This window comes from Ciconia boyciana, chromosome 4 (genome assembly GCF_034638445.1).
Source record: "Ciconia boyciana chromosome 4, ASM3463844v1, whole genome shotgun sequence".
Classification (NCBI taxonomy): Eukaryota; Metazoa; Chordata; class Aves; order Ciconiiformes; family Ciconiidae; genus Ciconia; species Ciconia boyciana.
Genome location: NC_132937.1, coordinates 39,698,969 through 39,716,135, shown reverse-complemented (window position 1 = coordinate 39,716,135; position 17,167 = coordinate 39,698,969). Strand labels below are relative to the sequence as shown.

General features: G+C 39.2%; 1 protein-coding gene across 2 annotated transcripts in view; it reads right to left on the bottom strand.

Moving 5' to 3' along the window:
• Nucleotides 1–293: 293 nt before the first annotated feature.
• The window catches only part of ZSWIM6 (zinc finger SWIM-type containing 6), a 142,797-nt gene continuing 125,923 nt past the window's right edge, over nucleotides 294–17,167 (bottom strand). For both annotated transcript variants that reach the window (XM_072859509.1, XM_072859510.1), the window contains 5 exons: nucleotides 14,664–14,799; nucleotides 10,452–10,609; nucleotides 9,758–9,921; nucleotides 5,206–5,287; nucleotides 294–2,833 (listed from right to left, as the gene is read on the bottom strand). In XM_072859509.1, coding sequence (XP_072715610.1) covers nucleotides 1,971–2,833; nucleotides 5,206–5,287; nucleotides 9,758–9,921; nucleotides 10,452–10,609; nucleotides 14,664–14,799 — 1,403 coding nt within the window. In that variant the 3' untranslated portion in view covers nucleotides 294–1,970. The remainder of the gene's footprint in view (nucleotides 2,834–5,205; nucleotides 5,288–9,757; nucleotides 9,922–10,451; nucleotides 10,610–14,663; nucleotides 14,800–17,167) is intronic.

Sequence of the window (17,167 nt, the reverse complement as noted above, 5' to 3'; positions counted from 1 at the left end):
GTATAGATCACACATCTTCAATCACAGGCAGCATTTGGTCCCTCTGATGCACCAGGTCGTCTTCCACCAGCAAAGGAGCTGTTGCAATTGTGAACACTACCATTCCTCAGCAGATTTTTGAGGAACAAAACATTTCCTTCCTGGTCTTGGTGGTCATATTGCTTATCACCATAACACACCAAAGTTGCAAGATGGGCATTTAAGGTCTATGAACTATCCATACACAATTCAACTCCAGTAACAGACACCATAAAGGAGGCAGAATCAACTTTCAAAAAACTAATTTTAATCAAAACAAAAAATTGTTGATCATTAACAAGTTTATAAAACAGTGATTTAGTTACATAAATAAATTGATATCAGTGTATCAAATCTTAATTACTTTCAACTTCATGAGCATGTTTACATGGGTGATGAAGTACAACCTTTTTACCTATTATAATAAATAAAATGGAGAGCATGAAATAGTTTTTCTAAACAAAAATACCTACAAACATACCTTTAGCATGTTCTCTAATGAAGGGAACAAGAGACACTGGACAACTTTTGCACCAAAACATAAAAACTGCTTTAAAAAGCACAAGGATACAGAACCATCAGCTAAAGTAAAGACACTATACTGTAACCAAAGTTGGTATTTAATAATATAATGAACGGTTTGGTAGTTAGATCTCCAGTTTGGTTATTTTAAAGCATTAAGACAAGGCAAGATAGAAGGCTGCTTTTGTTTGAGTAATTCTAGAGAAAATAAAATATATTAAAAAAAAAAAAGAACGGAAAAGTAGAACAGTCATACCTACACAACTTTCTGTCCTGCACAAAGTCAAAATACCTATGCAGAATATATATATAATATATATATATTTGTGCACAAAGGTTAGCTTATTATTAGCTCACTGCAAAGGCGTAATGTATCATGTCAATCATTTTGCGTTTTGTGTCAAAAAGGATATTTCTTTAAGTTTCCTAGGCTAGGAGGCACAAACCCCGATTCTGGCATACTGTATTCTTAATGCTAAGGCTTGCTGCTCTGGCTGTGTATTTTTTGTTGTCCCTCTTTACTATAGTGCCTGTTACAAGCATGTGTGTATGTGTGTATACATATATATGTATACACGGGTTGTATAAATATATATATATATAAAATTTCCCCCAATAGGTATCAGTCCAACCATGCAATCCAAAAGGTGGCTCTGCATAGATGCCCAGCATATAGTTCACCACCTGAGCCAACCCTGAAGCAAGGCGCACTTTAGTCCTTCGGATAGGTTTTCTTTTTTGTTTAAAACCAAGCTACTGCAGCTTCAAGTATTTTGCATTACATAGATTTTTTTTTATAAATTAATGTTATATTTTTTCAATATTCAGACATATACTATAATATATATATACAGTACAATAAATGCTCTCATTCTTTTTTAATTTTTTTTTGATAAATCCCTGAGAATGTATGTTGACAGTCGCTAAGTTTCCACATGCACAAGCATTGTGTGCCATGCTTCTGGATGAACAGCACTGCAAAGCCACGTGGTCAGCCTTTTAACTATTAGTATTTCATTTGTTGGTTTGTTTAAATATGCTGAAATGTAAGGATGAGTTACAAAGGAGTAAAGCTGAATCCATTCGAGGTACTTATCACAGGATGGAGGTGTTTTGTTTGGTTTTTAAAGCCATTGCAATATATGTTTGTTTTTGAGGCTGTGAACATATACAGAAAGAACAGGAGAGTGATGTGGACTTTTGCCACTTGACAACATATACTCAGTGTAAACTAAACCTTTTTTAACCTCTCACACAAAAAAGGAAAAAAAAATAAACACACAAACTTTCACAACATGACAGTTTAGTTTGCAAACTCAATATAACTATACACATATAATACCGGTGTGGCTCTGTTTCTTTAAATTCAAAAGGATACGAAGGCAGGCTCAAGTAAAAACAAATCACCCCTCCCCCCTTCACGTATTTCATCAACCAAACCTCTCACGAACCAACATCATCAGTTTCTTTTTGCCTTTGTAGATTTGTTTTAGGTTGTCAATAAACTGTGTAAACTGGATGTGTCCATCATGAGCCATTAAGAAGGTCTCTCGGGCCTTGCTGAGGAACTCTATAAACTCACTATAGTGTCGCGGGCTGATGTGAGTGAGACGCGAATGAGTTGTATTAATGTAGGCTCCAATCGTGGCATCCAAGAGTTGCCTTAAAGGGGCTTTGTCCAGTGACATGAGTTTACCAGAGTTCCTCCTTCCATGAAGTCCCACCATGCCAGGAGTGGTCAAAGTACACCTACGCAAAATATCTGACAGTACTGTTGCACATTTGACACTTTTGACCACCAGAGGTATTATAGCTGCTAGCTCATTTTTCCCAAGGGAGTGGCTGAGCGCACATGCCCACAGAACGTCATTAATGGCAGGGTGTGTGTCCTGATTGTAACTCAGGTTGAGATGCGTCATGGCCAAAGTGGCCAGCTTGTAGGCCCGCATGGGGTAACCACGGTGCTCCATGTATCGTGCTATAGTAAAAAGCTGCGAGTAGCTCATGCCAGTTGTAGCAGCATCTAGAACAATTTGGTAAGCAGTCTCAAAAGCTATGTGATCCTTTTCACATAAGGTCAATGCAGAGAGGGCACAGTTTTGAGGATCCTTCATGGCACACTGTAGAGCAAGCGTCCTAGCACTGCCGGCCAGCTTCTCCTGCTGATGGCAGTCCAGATGCAGACGGACGATGGTGCTGTTGGACATCACTGTTGTAGCAACAATACTAGTGGCTTCTGTTGGAGTGAAAAGTGTAAACCAGTTTTGCATGATACTATCCAGTGCATAAACACCTGGGGAGAGAAAGAAAGGATTAGCCACAACTGATAAAACCTAGCAGATACAGATGTTCAGCAAGAGATTACATTTTCAAAGTCTAAGAGGTTGCCAGTACATCCAAGGAGACGTGCTTCAGCAAGAAGTGCTAAACCAGATAACATGGCTGGAAAAGGACATTAAAACAAAGCCTATTGTGCAAACACTGTAGCAATCACCGAAATGCAGATAATAACAAAAAAGCCTGCAAGATAAGCTTTAATCTCCTGGTGTGACAACTGAGCTGTTTTACTTGTTATCTAAGACAATTTGGATAACAAGTTCTGGCTCATTTGGTCTTATCACATCACTCAAAAGCAGCCCTCACACTGAACACTTAAAAGGCAATTTTAACTTCTTTTCTCAATGTGCATCTCAAGGTACAGCGCATGCACAAAAGAATATGAAAGCATGCTAAATGTCTCATTTAATAGAATACCATGGCATTTAATACTAAGCACACCTTAAAAAAAAATCCTAACCCCCACCCCCTCCCAACAGGCTTTTCAGATACATCTTGTATCAAATTCATATGCACCTGAACATCAAGATCCTTATTAGGGAAATACTCTGAGCAATATGCACTACTGGATATTATCTGAAACAGATATTTTCCTTAGTATCACTTTATTCCTGGCACGTGTGTGTGGTGGAGGGGAAGAAGGGGGAAACAGTGAGTAATGGGTTCCATGAATTGAACCTTATAGCCAACTAGAGTGTCATCTTATTGCTAGAGGCAGTTTACACACATCTGTGACCCCACCTAAACCACACCCAGAGGTCCTTTTCTCTGTAGGACTCTGATGTTTCCTGTGCACCCCTTCACTCATGCAAAAATTCAGTATAGTCAGAAAATACCAGATCTTCATTTAAACAAACAGATTCCTTGTTTTATCAACTTGATTAAGTCTCAAGAGTACTTTGCATGACATTAAAGGTTCTTTATGGGATGCTTCTATTAGAATATGTAAACTAATTTAAAGTAGTATTAAAACCAGCATTTTATTTGCCAATATGTAACTGCACAAATAATACCCAGGCACTAATATCGGCAAGATAGCCTCAGTAATAATTACCTTAGCAAAGATATAAAAGCAATAAAACAAGAGCATTGCATGAAAATTTGCAGACACAAACCATTTTCTGTCTGAGTGCATACAAAGGCAAGCTGTATTTTCCCATGCTACTGATAACATTTATTTCCCAGTTAAGCATAAAGCAAAGAATAAACTAATCCAGAGGATAAGCAGCAGCAATCCTTTGAAGTTCTGAAACTCAAGAAGCATCTATGCAATACAATCCAACTCAGATGTATGAAAAAGTAGTAAATACAGTAGGGAAGCATACTTTCCAAAAATACCTTTAGTGACAATTAAAATTTCTCCCTTATCATAGTACTTATATTGTTCTCACTACCACAGCTGCTGAATTTTTTATTTTTTTTTTTTACAGCTACAGAGTTTTTAATGCCCTCATCTTCACTTTCAGATTCTGTATCCTCATCTTGCAGATGGTAAACTGGAATACAGAAGCTAAGGGACACCTCATCAAGACACACAAGAAATTTATGGCAAAGCCCAGAAATGAACATAATGTCCTGCTGAGTGCACTATTCTCCCACTGCTATCCTCTAAGTATGAGGCTAGTTCTGCTCCCACCTTATTTCCACCTTATGTGGTTAAGGATGGGTGCATTAGTGTTTGGTTTGCTTTCCATTGCAGATGAGAGGCCTGCACAATGTCATAGCCACATAAAAAAGATGCATTACACTCTAAGCTTGGATTTACCCAGGGGCTTAACCCCCCCAAAAAAAACCCAAAACAACAAACCACAACCAATGAGAACCCCTTCATGAGATCTTGTCTGCCACACAGTGGGAGGCATCCTCAGCATTTCATTCACCTGTTTTCTGGCTCCTCTTCCCCACAGCTGACCAGATAGTGCTCTCACCAGTCTTTTGGAGCCTCACCTTTCAGAGCAAGCAAAGTTGTAGCACAGTGTAACAGCTCATAACCATGAGCCTTTTCTCTGCTGCAGCCTCAAACCCAAACCCAACATGGAGGGGACAAGGGGAAATCTGGGGTATTTCCCATGAGGTTTATGCACGTCCCTACCTTGCAGGAGAAAGAATTACTCAACTATTGTCTCACTTAGCCTGTGCCTATTCTATCACATACTAAAAAAAACCACTCATCATTGCCATAATTAATGTCTTCTAACCAAAGGAATTTTATAGATGAACAGAAAGTGGGAGCCATTTGCAGAGCCTGGGTGTTGACAAACAAGATCAAGCCCTCTAAGATTAGCTGACAAAAAGGCAGAAGCCCTTGAGAAGCATCTCAGAACATACCTACTTCTGTTGCACATGTTACCAACCACCTCACCATTTCCCGCCGTCGCCAATTCAGTGTTGACAGCGTCATCCGCATCACCTATTAAAACAACAGAAACAAAATACAAATTAATTCTATTGCAAAACCAAGACAATATTCCAATGGGTATTTAAGTTACTCAAATACACTGAGGTTCAAAATGGCAGTGTCTTGCCCTCTCCACTCTGTTACCTCTTTTTAGCTGATATGTCAAAAGACTTGACAAATACTGCTCAGTTATCTTAGAAGAGCATACAGAGAGTAATTCCAACTGCAGGTCCTTCAAGGCTAGAGGAGAAACTCTGTTTTATTTGGGGAGAAGAAAAAAAAAAACCCCACAAAAAAGCCCAACCAATTACCAATTATTCAAATTAAATTATATTGTGTCTCCTCCTTTTATGTATGTTAGTCTTTAAAATGGAAACGTGTCAACTCTTGTTGGGCAAACTAATCCATCTAATTTTTCCCCCATCTGCATTTTTTTCATTGACTTCAACAATACAGACAGGAGTTAGAGTGTACTGTGATTTGACTAGCTACTTATGCTGCAAAGATATATATATATACACACTTCCAGATATATCCAGATATTATTAGTAAGTCCATAGCGGTGGTTTCTCTCTCTGAACAAGGAGTCCCTGCAAAGAAGTTCCATTGTAAAACCATCAGAATCATAGAAAAAGGACTTTAAGCTCTGATTGCAGTGCCCATATTTTACATCACTTGTAGTTATTGCCTATGTTGTTTCTCAAAACGTGGGCAAATATGTTTATGCAGTAAAACAAACACTGCATGGAAATTGCATGGAAAGCTTGTTTCAGCTAACTGGACAGACCCCACAGACATCTAGATGAAGAAAGCAAGTAGTTTTCCCCTTACAATATCAGTGATCATACTATGGTATTACTATTTGTAGCAATTAAACAAAGAGCATAATAGGTCAATCAGAGCTTTCAGCAATGATCTTTACATATTAACTCATAAAATGCACTCACAAAACAGCTCAGAGTCAGCAGCATTTATAAGAGGGTTCTCAACCCATATCCCCCCCAATCCTAAGGTGACTTCAAAGTGGCATGTAGCCCTCTGTCATATTTGTTACTCCTGCCACCTCCTTTAGTCCTAAGCTGTAGATAGAATAATTAAGAAGATGGAAAGACTGCTGAGGAGCACAAATGCACAGATGATTTTTAAGAAGTCTGGTTATAAACAACCATCAGTGATTCCATGCTGGCCTCCAAACATTCACACCTTGGGAGCTTGGTGACTGGTTATACACCACCCAAAGTTACAGCATAAGGCCAGCTTTGTTGGCCTCAGACATTGTGGTATCATTTTGAGTAAACAGTAATTTAAGTGCTAGATTGGAGAACAGCATTTTGAGAGAAAGCAAATTGATCTGTGAGGAGCAACCCAACACATTTTTAAATATGAAAATATGTCTAACAAATTATGGAACCAGCCTTTGCTTGAAGTCTTTCTGGAAGAAAAACAGGCATCCCCAAGTCAAAATGCTTTGGAGTGCAAGTATCTGTCCTATTCTCTCCATCAAAGAGAAAGAGTCTAGGTGACTTCCTGTATCGATGCACACACAAATTGAAGGCTAACACTCTTCCAATATCCAAGATGAATTTTCAGCTTCCCCCAAGTAGAGTGACTCCAAGAGAAAATACAGGGTTATGGACTGAATTCTGCTACTGGTGAGGGAGGGAAGGAGGTAAAAAAAAAAAAAAAAAAAGGTGTGAATGACTACTCTGAAAGTCTTCTCTGATGACTTCCCTCACTGTGGTGGTCTGTAAAAGGATCATCAGTCACAAGAGCCTTCAGCATGCATAGTAGGCATAATAGCAGCTCCAGTGTAGACAGTCCTAACTTGAGAGCAAAAAACAATACTATATCTAGTTTCTTGACCTGAACTATTCTGGAATTAGGTTCCTTTCATTTGATTAAACTGACAAGCTGAGAGCACTAAGAGAGGAGCCCTTTACTGATGATAAAAAAAACCCCAAGGATTTCAAATAAAGCATATATTGATGTCTTGACCAAGGAGGAGATGAAGTTAATTTATACTGTAGCCCATGTAGCCAAAGAACTATTTCACTTCTGCTCAATACATTCTTGAGCCACCTCTTCCTAAAAGGGAGTTCCAGATCTGTCCAAGTTCTATCCAAGATCTGTGCTATCAATTGAAGAGAGCTTCTTAACAGGTTAGTAAGTCTGAAAATGACAAGAAGCCCCTGGGAATTACATAGCTTATCTGAAAGCCAAGCTCTCTTCCACAGAGAATAACCTTGACTTTGTCCTGATGGATATTTTTTTTTAATAAGAATTTCTTAGTCTAGAGGAACAGAAGATCTCACTACCCATAAGAGATGCAAGAAATGGCCAACCAACCATTAGCTCCCACACCAACGTGAAACCTCTTCATCATGCACATTGGAAGGAGGTTTATTTATTTACAGGCTTTCAGGGAAAGGACACCACTTGCCAAATACGCATCAAGTGATCACCTGCGCTAACTTGCTCAGCAGTTCTGCCAGCAGTACCTGTCTGCATGTGTGCGGTAATACTTACATGCATTTATGTAGCATACAACAGGCAAATGGAGGAATAGAAGCCCTTCCTGTACCTGCAGATCTTACAGCATCTGTGCCAGTAAGGTTCTGAAGGACAGAATACACCTGAGATGCTCCATGCCCAGTTGGCCATGCTGATGGCCTCTTTCCACAGCTAGTTTAAATGCCTTCCCTCTGCTGAGTCACATAACACATGCTGCCATTGGAAATAGGGAGAAAGAACCCAGGAGCCCATACATATACTGTTCTAGATTTGGGAGTAAAGAGGCTTTTCTGTCACAGAAATCCCAGTGACAGAGTTGTGAAATTGTTGGTATCATCTCCTCAGCCCAACCAGTCCAACTTGTCATTGTTGTAGCTGAGAGGCAGAACAGTATACCTGCGAGGACACTGCTGTTCAGTTTGCCACGTGAGGGGAGAAACAGAGTTTTATAGGGCACATAAATGTCATAAGCAGTCAGTTACTAGATAGAGAATATAGACAATCTAATTGCCATTAGGTCAGGGGGCAGGAGAGGGGAAAGCATCTGTAGGCCACTGAAGACAGTGCTGACACTGTAACGCTTTTACAGGAAAAACGTTACTGTAGAAATCTATACAGCTGTGAGTTACTACCAGAAAATGGCTATGCATCTTCCTTCTGGAAAGCAAACTACCTTTAAGATTCTTAAAACACCTTAGTAAGCTTGGAGCAGACAGTGGACATGTTCTACACCAGTTTATTCCAAACACCGGATTTAGGAGAAAGTACAGGTTCGTATTTCTTTCACTAGATCTTACTGAAGACATTCTGATGACACCATCATCCACACAGGGGTATCCGTGAACACAGTGATATCCAAAGTGTGCTGCTACCACTGAATGATACTTGGTGAATGCTTGAGGTGACATTCAAGTCAATCATAAGGATCTTTCTCTCTCAAGTAAACAAACATTTAAGGCAGAAACATACCAAGATGTGAAAAAAGAAGCAGATTTCCACAGCAACCTTGGGAATAAGAAAGGCTAACAAAGCACACAATCTCAGCTTTCTGATTAAAGACTTTAGCTTCTAAAAGTCTAGAATAGGCAAATAGTACCTTTCTTTGGCATGAGAAGCAACTGGGATAATATCCCTTCCCCAGAAGTCTTTGGAGCTTTGTTTACTGAAGCAAAGTAATAAATGGTTTTCTGATCTTTGCATTTTTGTTTGTTTGTTGTTTTTAAGAACTCCCTGAAGAGGGATGAAGATATTTATTTTTGTTGAAATGAACTGTGTAAACTCCAAGATTCATCAGTGTAAGGCAATATTACTCCAGATACCTAAAAACTTAGCTGTCTCCTTTTAGCTTGTAAAGTCTCTCCTAAGAGCCTGAAAACTGATCTGAGGTTCTTGTACACGTCAAGCTGAGTCTGATGCAGATGACCATCCCACAGCTTGTAGAGTGCAGGATTTGATGAAGGAAGTGAGAGGGCTGCTGTTAGCACAGTCTGCCTTAGAAACAGGTCATTATGGTTGACCTTGGCTTTCTCTAGTAATTCAACAAACACCTACCAAATCTCATTTGAGGGAAAGGAAAGGAAAGGAAGGATGGGAGGAATTATAAGAAACCCCTCAAGGCCATGCAAAAGATCTGCAAAAGTGCATTTCTGGCAAGCAGAATAATTTTGCTCTCTAGCCATCCCTACATATACTCCTGAACCCATTGCATTGGTCCTCTCTCACCCCTGAACAGAGGAGTGCCCTGAAGCCAGCTGCTCCCAGCTCTCTCTTCCACTCGAATGGCACAAAGGGGATGAACAGACCCTTGCTCTGTGTTTACCAGTCAACTGCGCTTTACATCAGAAAACAGAATCTAAAAATTCCAGACAGAGCCCAAAGAAGGTATGTCCTCAGTGACTTAAAGAGCTGTACCCACCAACGCAGGGTCAAATTCCTGTCTTCTGCTGTAGTAATAATGAACGAGGGAAATACCTGAAGGCCCAACTCCAGAGAAACTTTCAGAAGAGTGATGTCTGGCAAGCTGTCCATGAGTGTTGCTATTTTAAACGCATCCTGGGCAAGTTTGAAAATGTGTGATGAGGAGTGGATATTTTTCTGGATGGATTCTAACACTGTTTCCAGCCTCCGAACATCACCTGCAAGGTGTAAACAGAATCACCAAAACAGAACAAGCTCCCGAAACATCCAGAGATGCATTATCATTGAGCCTGCCATTGCTACGCAATAGTACAATGTTTCAGTTATACACATTTTGGTTTTTTATAAACCTTCCATACTTAAATCACATGAACGAAAGATACAAGACAGCACAAACTCCTCTAGTGCCTGATGGTGTTAGTGTAGTACATGGCCAAAAGTCATCCCAATTTGTGAATTTTAGAAGTGATTTGTCCACTCCTGGGTTTCACAGTCTATATCATGTGTCAGAAGAACAAAAAGCTGTCTCATCAGCCTCAAATCAAGCCCATCTGGCTACCATCTAGCTAGTTTAACCACTTTGCTAGAAAATTAAGCGACAGGTTTAAGTCAGTTCAGTTTGTTGTTCCCATTTCAAGCTCCTGTCAGACTGCGATTTGGATTCCTAAACACAAGTTTTATAATCTGTTTATTCCATGCAATATTAAAAGCATACATTTAGTTGAGTACATAACTGACAGCAATGTACCTTTGGCGGCTGTTAGCATGGTCGATGCCAGCTCACACTGCTGGGATTCGATGTGACTTAGGGTGAACCAGCGGGGATACCGGTTTGGAACAACTGATGCAATGTGGTGTGGGCGGGACACGTCTCCCGAAGGAGCTGTAGATTCCAATACTAGCAACCTGAAATAAGGAAGAAATCCTCTTTCATTAAATCATTATTATATTGGGTTACTCATAAGCAAAACTAAAGCTGCAAGAACACTTGACCTTGTTTATGAAATGTGCAGTTTTGGGTATAAAGATATTGGAAAACCACTTCTCTTCTTGGGGAATCTTAAAAGTCCATTTGCCAAACTTGCCTACATCAGTGGGCATCTGCAGGAATTCACAGGACAATTAAGCCATCCATTAGCCAAGGCAGCAGAGACTTTCTGCATCATCCATAGAGTTGAAGCTTTTTTCCCCTGCCTTGTTTCAGTCTTTGAACCACAGCCCTCAGGAAGGAAAGTGAAGTAGTTCTCCATCATAATGAGAACATGTAAATATTTTCCAATATTTGGAATATACTTTCTTTACTTGCAAATGCTCAAAGTAAGAGAGAGGAATATTCAACAAGTCATTCAGATTTTGACCTTGCAATAAATTCAGACATACCAAAAAGGACATTTTACTGTTCAAATATCAACTACTTTAAAAAGTCCTTAAACTCTAGCCTACCAACATTTGATAATGTGCATGCTAATATGAAAAAGACTTCCCTTTTGATTTGTATCAAGAGTCAAATCTCTTCCCTAGTACCACTGAGACACCTCTTTATATAGCTTTATATACATAAAAATAAAATACATATAAATTCTTCAGCTGATTTTTTTCCAAGCACAAAGAGAGGGGGGAGAAAAAAAGATGAATTATTAAATGGTTTCAACAAACAGGAAAAATCCCAACTACATAATGCAAAAAGGATTATTAGGTCATGAGTAACAGTAAATAGACAAAGAGCATGAAAGGAAGAGGCTGTTTTGGGGAAATCTTTTGTCACTTTGAATTTCATTGCCAGCTTCTATGTTGCTTTGCTGTGAAAAGAAATGCTGTTGTGAATTGGTGGCTTTCATGCAATTTTGGCAAGATTAGGGAACATCATAACAAGCACAACCAGATTTAGCATTCTTCACTTTTTTTCCCTTTCAAACATCAATTATTTAGCTAGGTTTTAGCAAAGCAAAGCAAAGCAAAGGTTTGTGATTAAACATCACCATTAAAGTCTGACTCCCAAAGCCTGGGTTGAAATTCAGGCTTAACAAGGGATCAGCCAAACTAAGCCAAACATTCAAGTTCAGATTCCAAGTGAGCAGTCAACTAGGTCACCGCAGATCCACATTCTCCAAGGCTCTGTTCCATATGTTTCAGTGCTGCAAGCAGAGAACTGTAGACAGAAGTGACCATCAAGGATAGCACACCCTGTCCTTGCAGACCTAAGGTGCATGCATGAAAGGCCTTATGGTCTCAGCTTCCATTGATTTCACACTGAGTGTTCCACACACTAAAAGAGGATTAAAAAAAATGAAACAACAGATGATATTGAATACAGAGAGGCAAAATACTCCAGATTTGCCATCATAGGTCAATGACCTGTGTAGACTTGTACGTAGACTGACACTAAACACTTATGTCTGGAGAGCAACTAGCTGTAGTCTTGGGAAGTTAACTTCTTTGATAAATATTCAAGTGAAGAAAGAAATATGCTCCACTTCTAAAAGCATGAGCAACCGCACAGATTTCTATGCAGAAATATTTCACCTGTGCCATGGAGGAAGGGATGCTCAAATTTCCCTCTTCTGATCCATTCCACCTCACAAACATGAGACAGACATTCAATCTTCATGTTTACTTTCTTCTTTCCCCCTCTCAAAGCAACGTTTAGTTTTAGTTAGTTTTTCATTTGGTTTGTATCAGGAGTGCTTTGTACACTGAACTATCACTTTGGTGTGAATGGAAAGAGTAACCAACCTTCTTTATGAGAATTTCTGAGAAGTGATGAGGAATGCAGACAGACATGGAATAGAAAGTGTCTGCATCTGCCATCACCACAGTTCAAGATAGCAGTCCACATTTATTTAGAGTGCCAAATATATAAAAAAATATAAAATATATATATATAAAAAAAATAAATACAAAATATAAAAAAGCTGAACTCTCATCTGCCTTATAAAGTGATGCCAAGAGAGCTATGGAGAACAGCCCTGATTATGCTGATGTCTCCTGTGATTTTACCAGATGGAAACAAACAGACAACTCTTTCTTATACTGGCCTGTTTGAGAAGTAACTTCTTTGGCTGAGATGGCAGCTTCATGCCAAAAGATGGCTGGAGCTCCCCATGATTAACTAGAGATTTCATCATTTGGATCTTTCAGTGCCTTGCTTGTTTTTCCAGTTGAGAAAGGAAACTTCCAGAAAAGAAGTTTTCAGTTATGATTTGTTTCTGGGGAAAGCCCAAATCCTTCTTCAAGAGGAATGGCATGCTACCATCACATTCACTGAAGCATTCAGTGCACCGTGCAAAGCTGCTGACAGGTGTCTATTCCAGCCTTTCAACGTGGTTTCAGTAGTTTAGTTTAAGGAGGAAAACTCCACACAAACAATCTCTGAGAAACACTTTAAGGTAGTGACTGAAATTAAATACAAGGACACAAGTCTACTTTATAAAACTGATCTTTTTTTCTTAACACAACACAACACCGCCCCCCCCCAAAAAAAACCCCCAAACCACAAAACAAAACAAAAAAACCCCACCACACACAACACATTTTGTACTATCTTGCTGATCTGGTATGACCAGGGTTATTGATGCACTTAACTTGCAATGAAAGAAAAGGGGTGTACCTAGATGGCCCCAACAGCTTTCTGATCATACGTTTGAATGTTCTCAACAGTTTATCAGTAACACACTTTTGTCTTCTCAATCTATTTCCTAAAATTCTAATCATAAGCAGCAAGTATGCAAGGTCACTCTTCATATTTCTTAGACTCCTTCCCTAACATCCACTATTAGACACTCTTGGAGGCAAAAAAAACCCCAAACAGGCTAAGCAGACCTTTGGCCTGACCTGATAGTAGCTATGTTTTGTTCTTATGCATGCCCTCCCGTTTAGTCCTTTGAACACAGGATTATTTCTTCCCCATTTAGCTTTCTGGACAAACTAGCTCCAGAATACACACCTCCAAACCACTAGGACACAACCTGTCTGATGAAGCTAAATGCTACTTATGTGGATAGTGTGTCCTTCAGTCACTGTGCAATCATTCTTGATAATAATGACCAGAAAAACCCAACACTTTTTTTTCTTTTTTTTTTAAATCTGGGACTTGATTGCCCTTAGTATTCAGTTGTGGCTATTCTTTGTCAACCATCATTTACTACAAGTCCTTGACAGCGACCAGACAATCCAGATGGGACCAGTTTCTTCCCTGCACTGTATGTGGACAACATAGATTTATTGCTGATCATTTAGGCCCTTGGAACTTCCATCAGAAGACCCTTCTTAGCCACCATTAACAATCTGGCCTGCCCTGAGATAAAGCCAACACACACTGAGCACTCCCTGAGAAACATCTTTATTCCCGATTACTGAAGACAAATGGGATGCAAGTCAGACATTTTGTTGTCATATGACATACTCCATTTAAATCCCAACATTCACCCAGAAGTGTGCAAGACTGCTTAGTTATGAAGCACAATAAAAAAGTACTGGCTCAGACCACACCATATGGCTTCAAATCTATCACTGAGAGTTAATTTATAAAGAAAGCTGGTGGAACAAATAGTCCTATCATCTGCTAAGCAGCAGATGATCCTGAGACTGCTGGTGAGATGCCTCTTTCCTCATTTCCTCGCCACTACCATCACACACACACACACACACATCAGTAAGAGAACACACGCGCTAAAGCTGTCGTTTAACACAAAACCACGTGCCCCAAGAGTGGAATTCTAGGATTTGTAACATAGAATGCTGTTTTACTGTTGTAGATAAACACTAATTGTACATTTATAAATGATTATACTGTAGTTACTACAGACATCAATTGCTTTTACAGATGACAGAACCAAAGTAATTTCTCCTTAAAGGGAACAATGCTTCTTTTAGAAAAAAAGACTAGGTCTTGATTACCAAGCTTTTTCCCCTTTTCCAAACCGCTACTTGTACTCTTTCTAGATGACTTGTGAATACATACCGCATGGCTCTCAGTGCAGTTTTGTATGCCAATTCAGCATCATGAGGTAGGAGAGAGGTGAAAAGATACTTGGCAAATGTGTGCATTGGAACACTCTCTCGATGAATGACTTCGCCTAAACCACTATATGGTCCAGCTGTGGGAAAGAGAAAGAGAATGTCAGTCTTTACAGACCGTTAAAACCCAACTTCTGGACCTTTAAAAACATTTACTATATCTTGAGTTAGAACTGATATTCAGAGACGGTTTGCTGTACAAAAGGTAAAGTTACATTGATATTTTTGTGAAATATATTACAAGTATATTAAATACCATATATTTTGAGACAACAAGACAGACTGCAAATTGTATAGTACTAAGCACACTACCACTGCACATACAAATGACAGAATGGTCCCAGGGCTCCATGGGGCTCATTCAGCAAGTCTATGGTATGCAAAAGTAGAAGGTGATAATCCTAGCTTTGCCTCTGCACAGTTATATTGTGCACATGAATCCCTATGCACCCTCTGTTGGCGCATAATTGCTTTATCACAAATCCAGAAGAAAAAAAAAATTGGTTACAGTGGAAAAACATGTATCTTTAATTGAAGTTACATGACCAATTACTACGGCAGCGCCTGATCCCTATTAATGTCTCACCTGACATTAGGCATTTAAATAACCCTTTAGTCTGGACTTGGTCTCCAGAGAAGACTAGGTCAGATCTTCCACCAAAGCTGCTTTTGTTAGTCCATTATAGCCACATGATCTTAAAAATTCTATTTGTTGTGGGGAAACTATTCCCATTGTTGGGGCAATGGATTTTGCTCACACTCAGTGCAGCACTTCAAATTCATAACAGCAGTGTCAAGACTGACAACAGAAATGATGATTTTAAAAAAATTAAATGCAATTATTTGCTTGCTGAGTTCTGAATGTTCACGGTGCATATGAATCACATTTTTACATTTTTCCTGCAACCTTAAGACTGTTATTCCTATTAATAGGAAAACTGTGTCATGCAGTTTTTTACTTCAGCAGCTAGAGGTTCAGGCATTAAATGTTGCAAGATACAGAATAAGAATCTTACATTAAGTATTATTGGACAATTATTACACAAATAGCAGCCAGCAGTCCTAGAAGTTACTACTTCCTCTTCTACTAGAGATTCCAACCCACCACACTTGGATGGACGAATGTGTGAGCACACTTCTTCACTGCAGTCACACGTGTCATAGCTTCCAGCAGTGGTTCAAACTAACATGGCTGACCCTACACTGAAGCAGATGAGGAGTACTCACAAAATTTATTCAACCACTTCTACTGCAGAGGATGATGAACTACATGAGAGAGAGATGGTAACAACTTGGACCAGCACAGCTGTTTCAGCAATGTTTTTCTGACTGGTGCCTTAGCACAAAATGCAAAGATAAAAATCACTAGGCATGAAAAAAATCTGAGCTCCATAGGGTGGGCATTTCTGAAGACTGGGGCTGATCACAAAGGAAACATCAATGAAGATTAAGTAGGTGACAGTGTGTCTCTCAATCATTTAAAATGAAGTTGAAAGCCATTCAAAACTAGCTGGCATTGCTTCAATGAAAGAAGCCATTTCATGTACGTTTGCCAGTTGGTGGTCCAGTCAGAAACTCAGTTAGGACACGAAGAATACATGACAAAGCATTTATATGAAAATATATTCTGCCATTAACTTAGCAGTCAAGCAAAAAATTAGAACACTTCTTGCAACACAGTCTTATGTTCTGCTTTCCCACGCATTCAAATGGCAGCTACATACAGCATGCATTAATCTGCATTAACAGCATAGAAATCAGCTTAATATTGGATTAAGCTTTCTTTATTATATCTACAGGACTTTAACTATAAAAACACAATTGATATGATTAGGATCTTAAATCACTGCACAGTTTTTCCTCCATGTGAGCTGGCAGTTTCTGCCTAACCTGGAGTAAACTAAAGCTATTGCAGAAAAGCCAGATTTCTCAGCATACAGTAATGCAAGACCATCATTGCACACTGCTCATCACAGCAATTTTGTAGGTAGTTATTTTAGCAGATTTCCTGCTATGATCACTTGTTTACTACTCTAAGAAAACAAAAAGAATATCAGTGATCAAAGTAGTAAACTAGAAGTATCAGAGAATACTTGAGAGAAATCCTGCCTTTTCCTCATAAAGCATCCTTACCAGTAAATAGATGCAGCAAATTGATTTTATAATCCATAGGATCCCTCTATGGTGGTTAATAGCTGGATCCAGCAAGAAGCTGTTCTTGTCCAAAGGCCATAAAGCAACGGTTACAGCCACACCATAATGGAAACTCTCCCTATGGTCAGCTTCTCTGCAGTTTCAAATGGCACCATCAGTAGGTACCAAAGTCTTTAAGGATCTGGGCAATAATAGTGACTCAAAGCTGAGAACCCTAAACAACATATTGCATCTCTTCCATTAAAGAAGTAGTTTTAAAAGACAAATGTCTTACAGAAAGAAAGCAAAACCTGA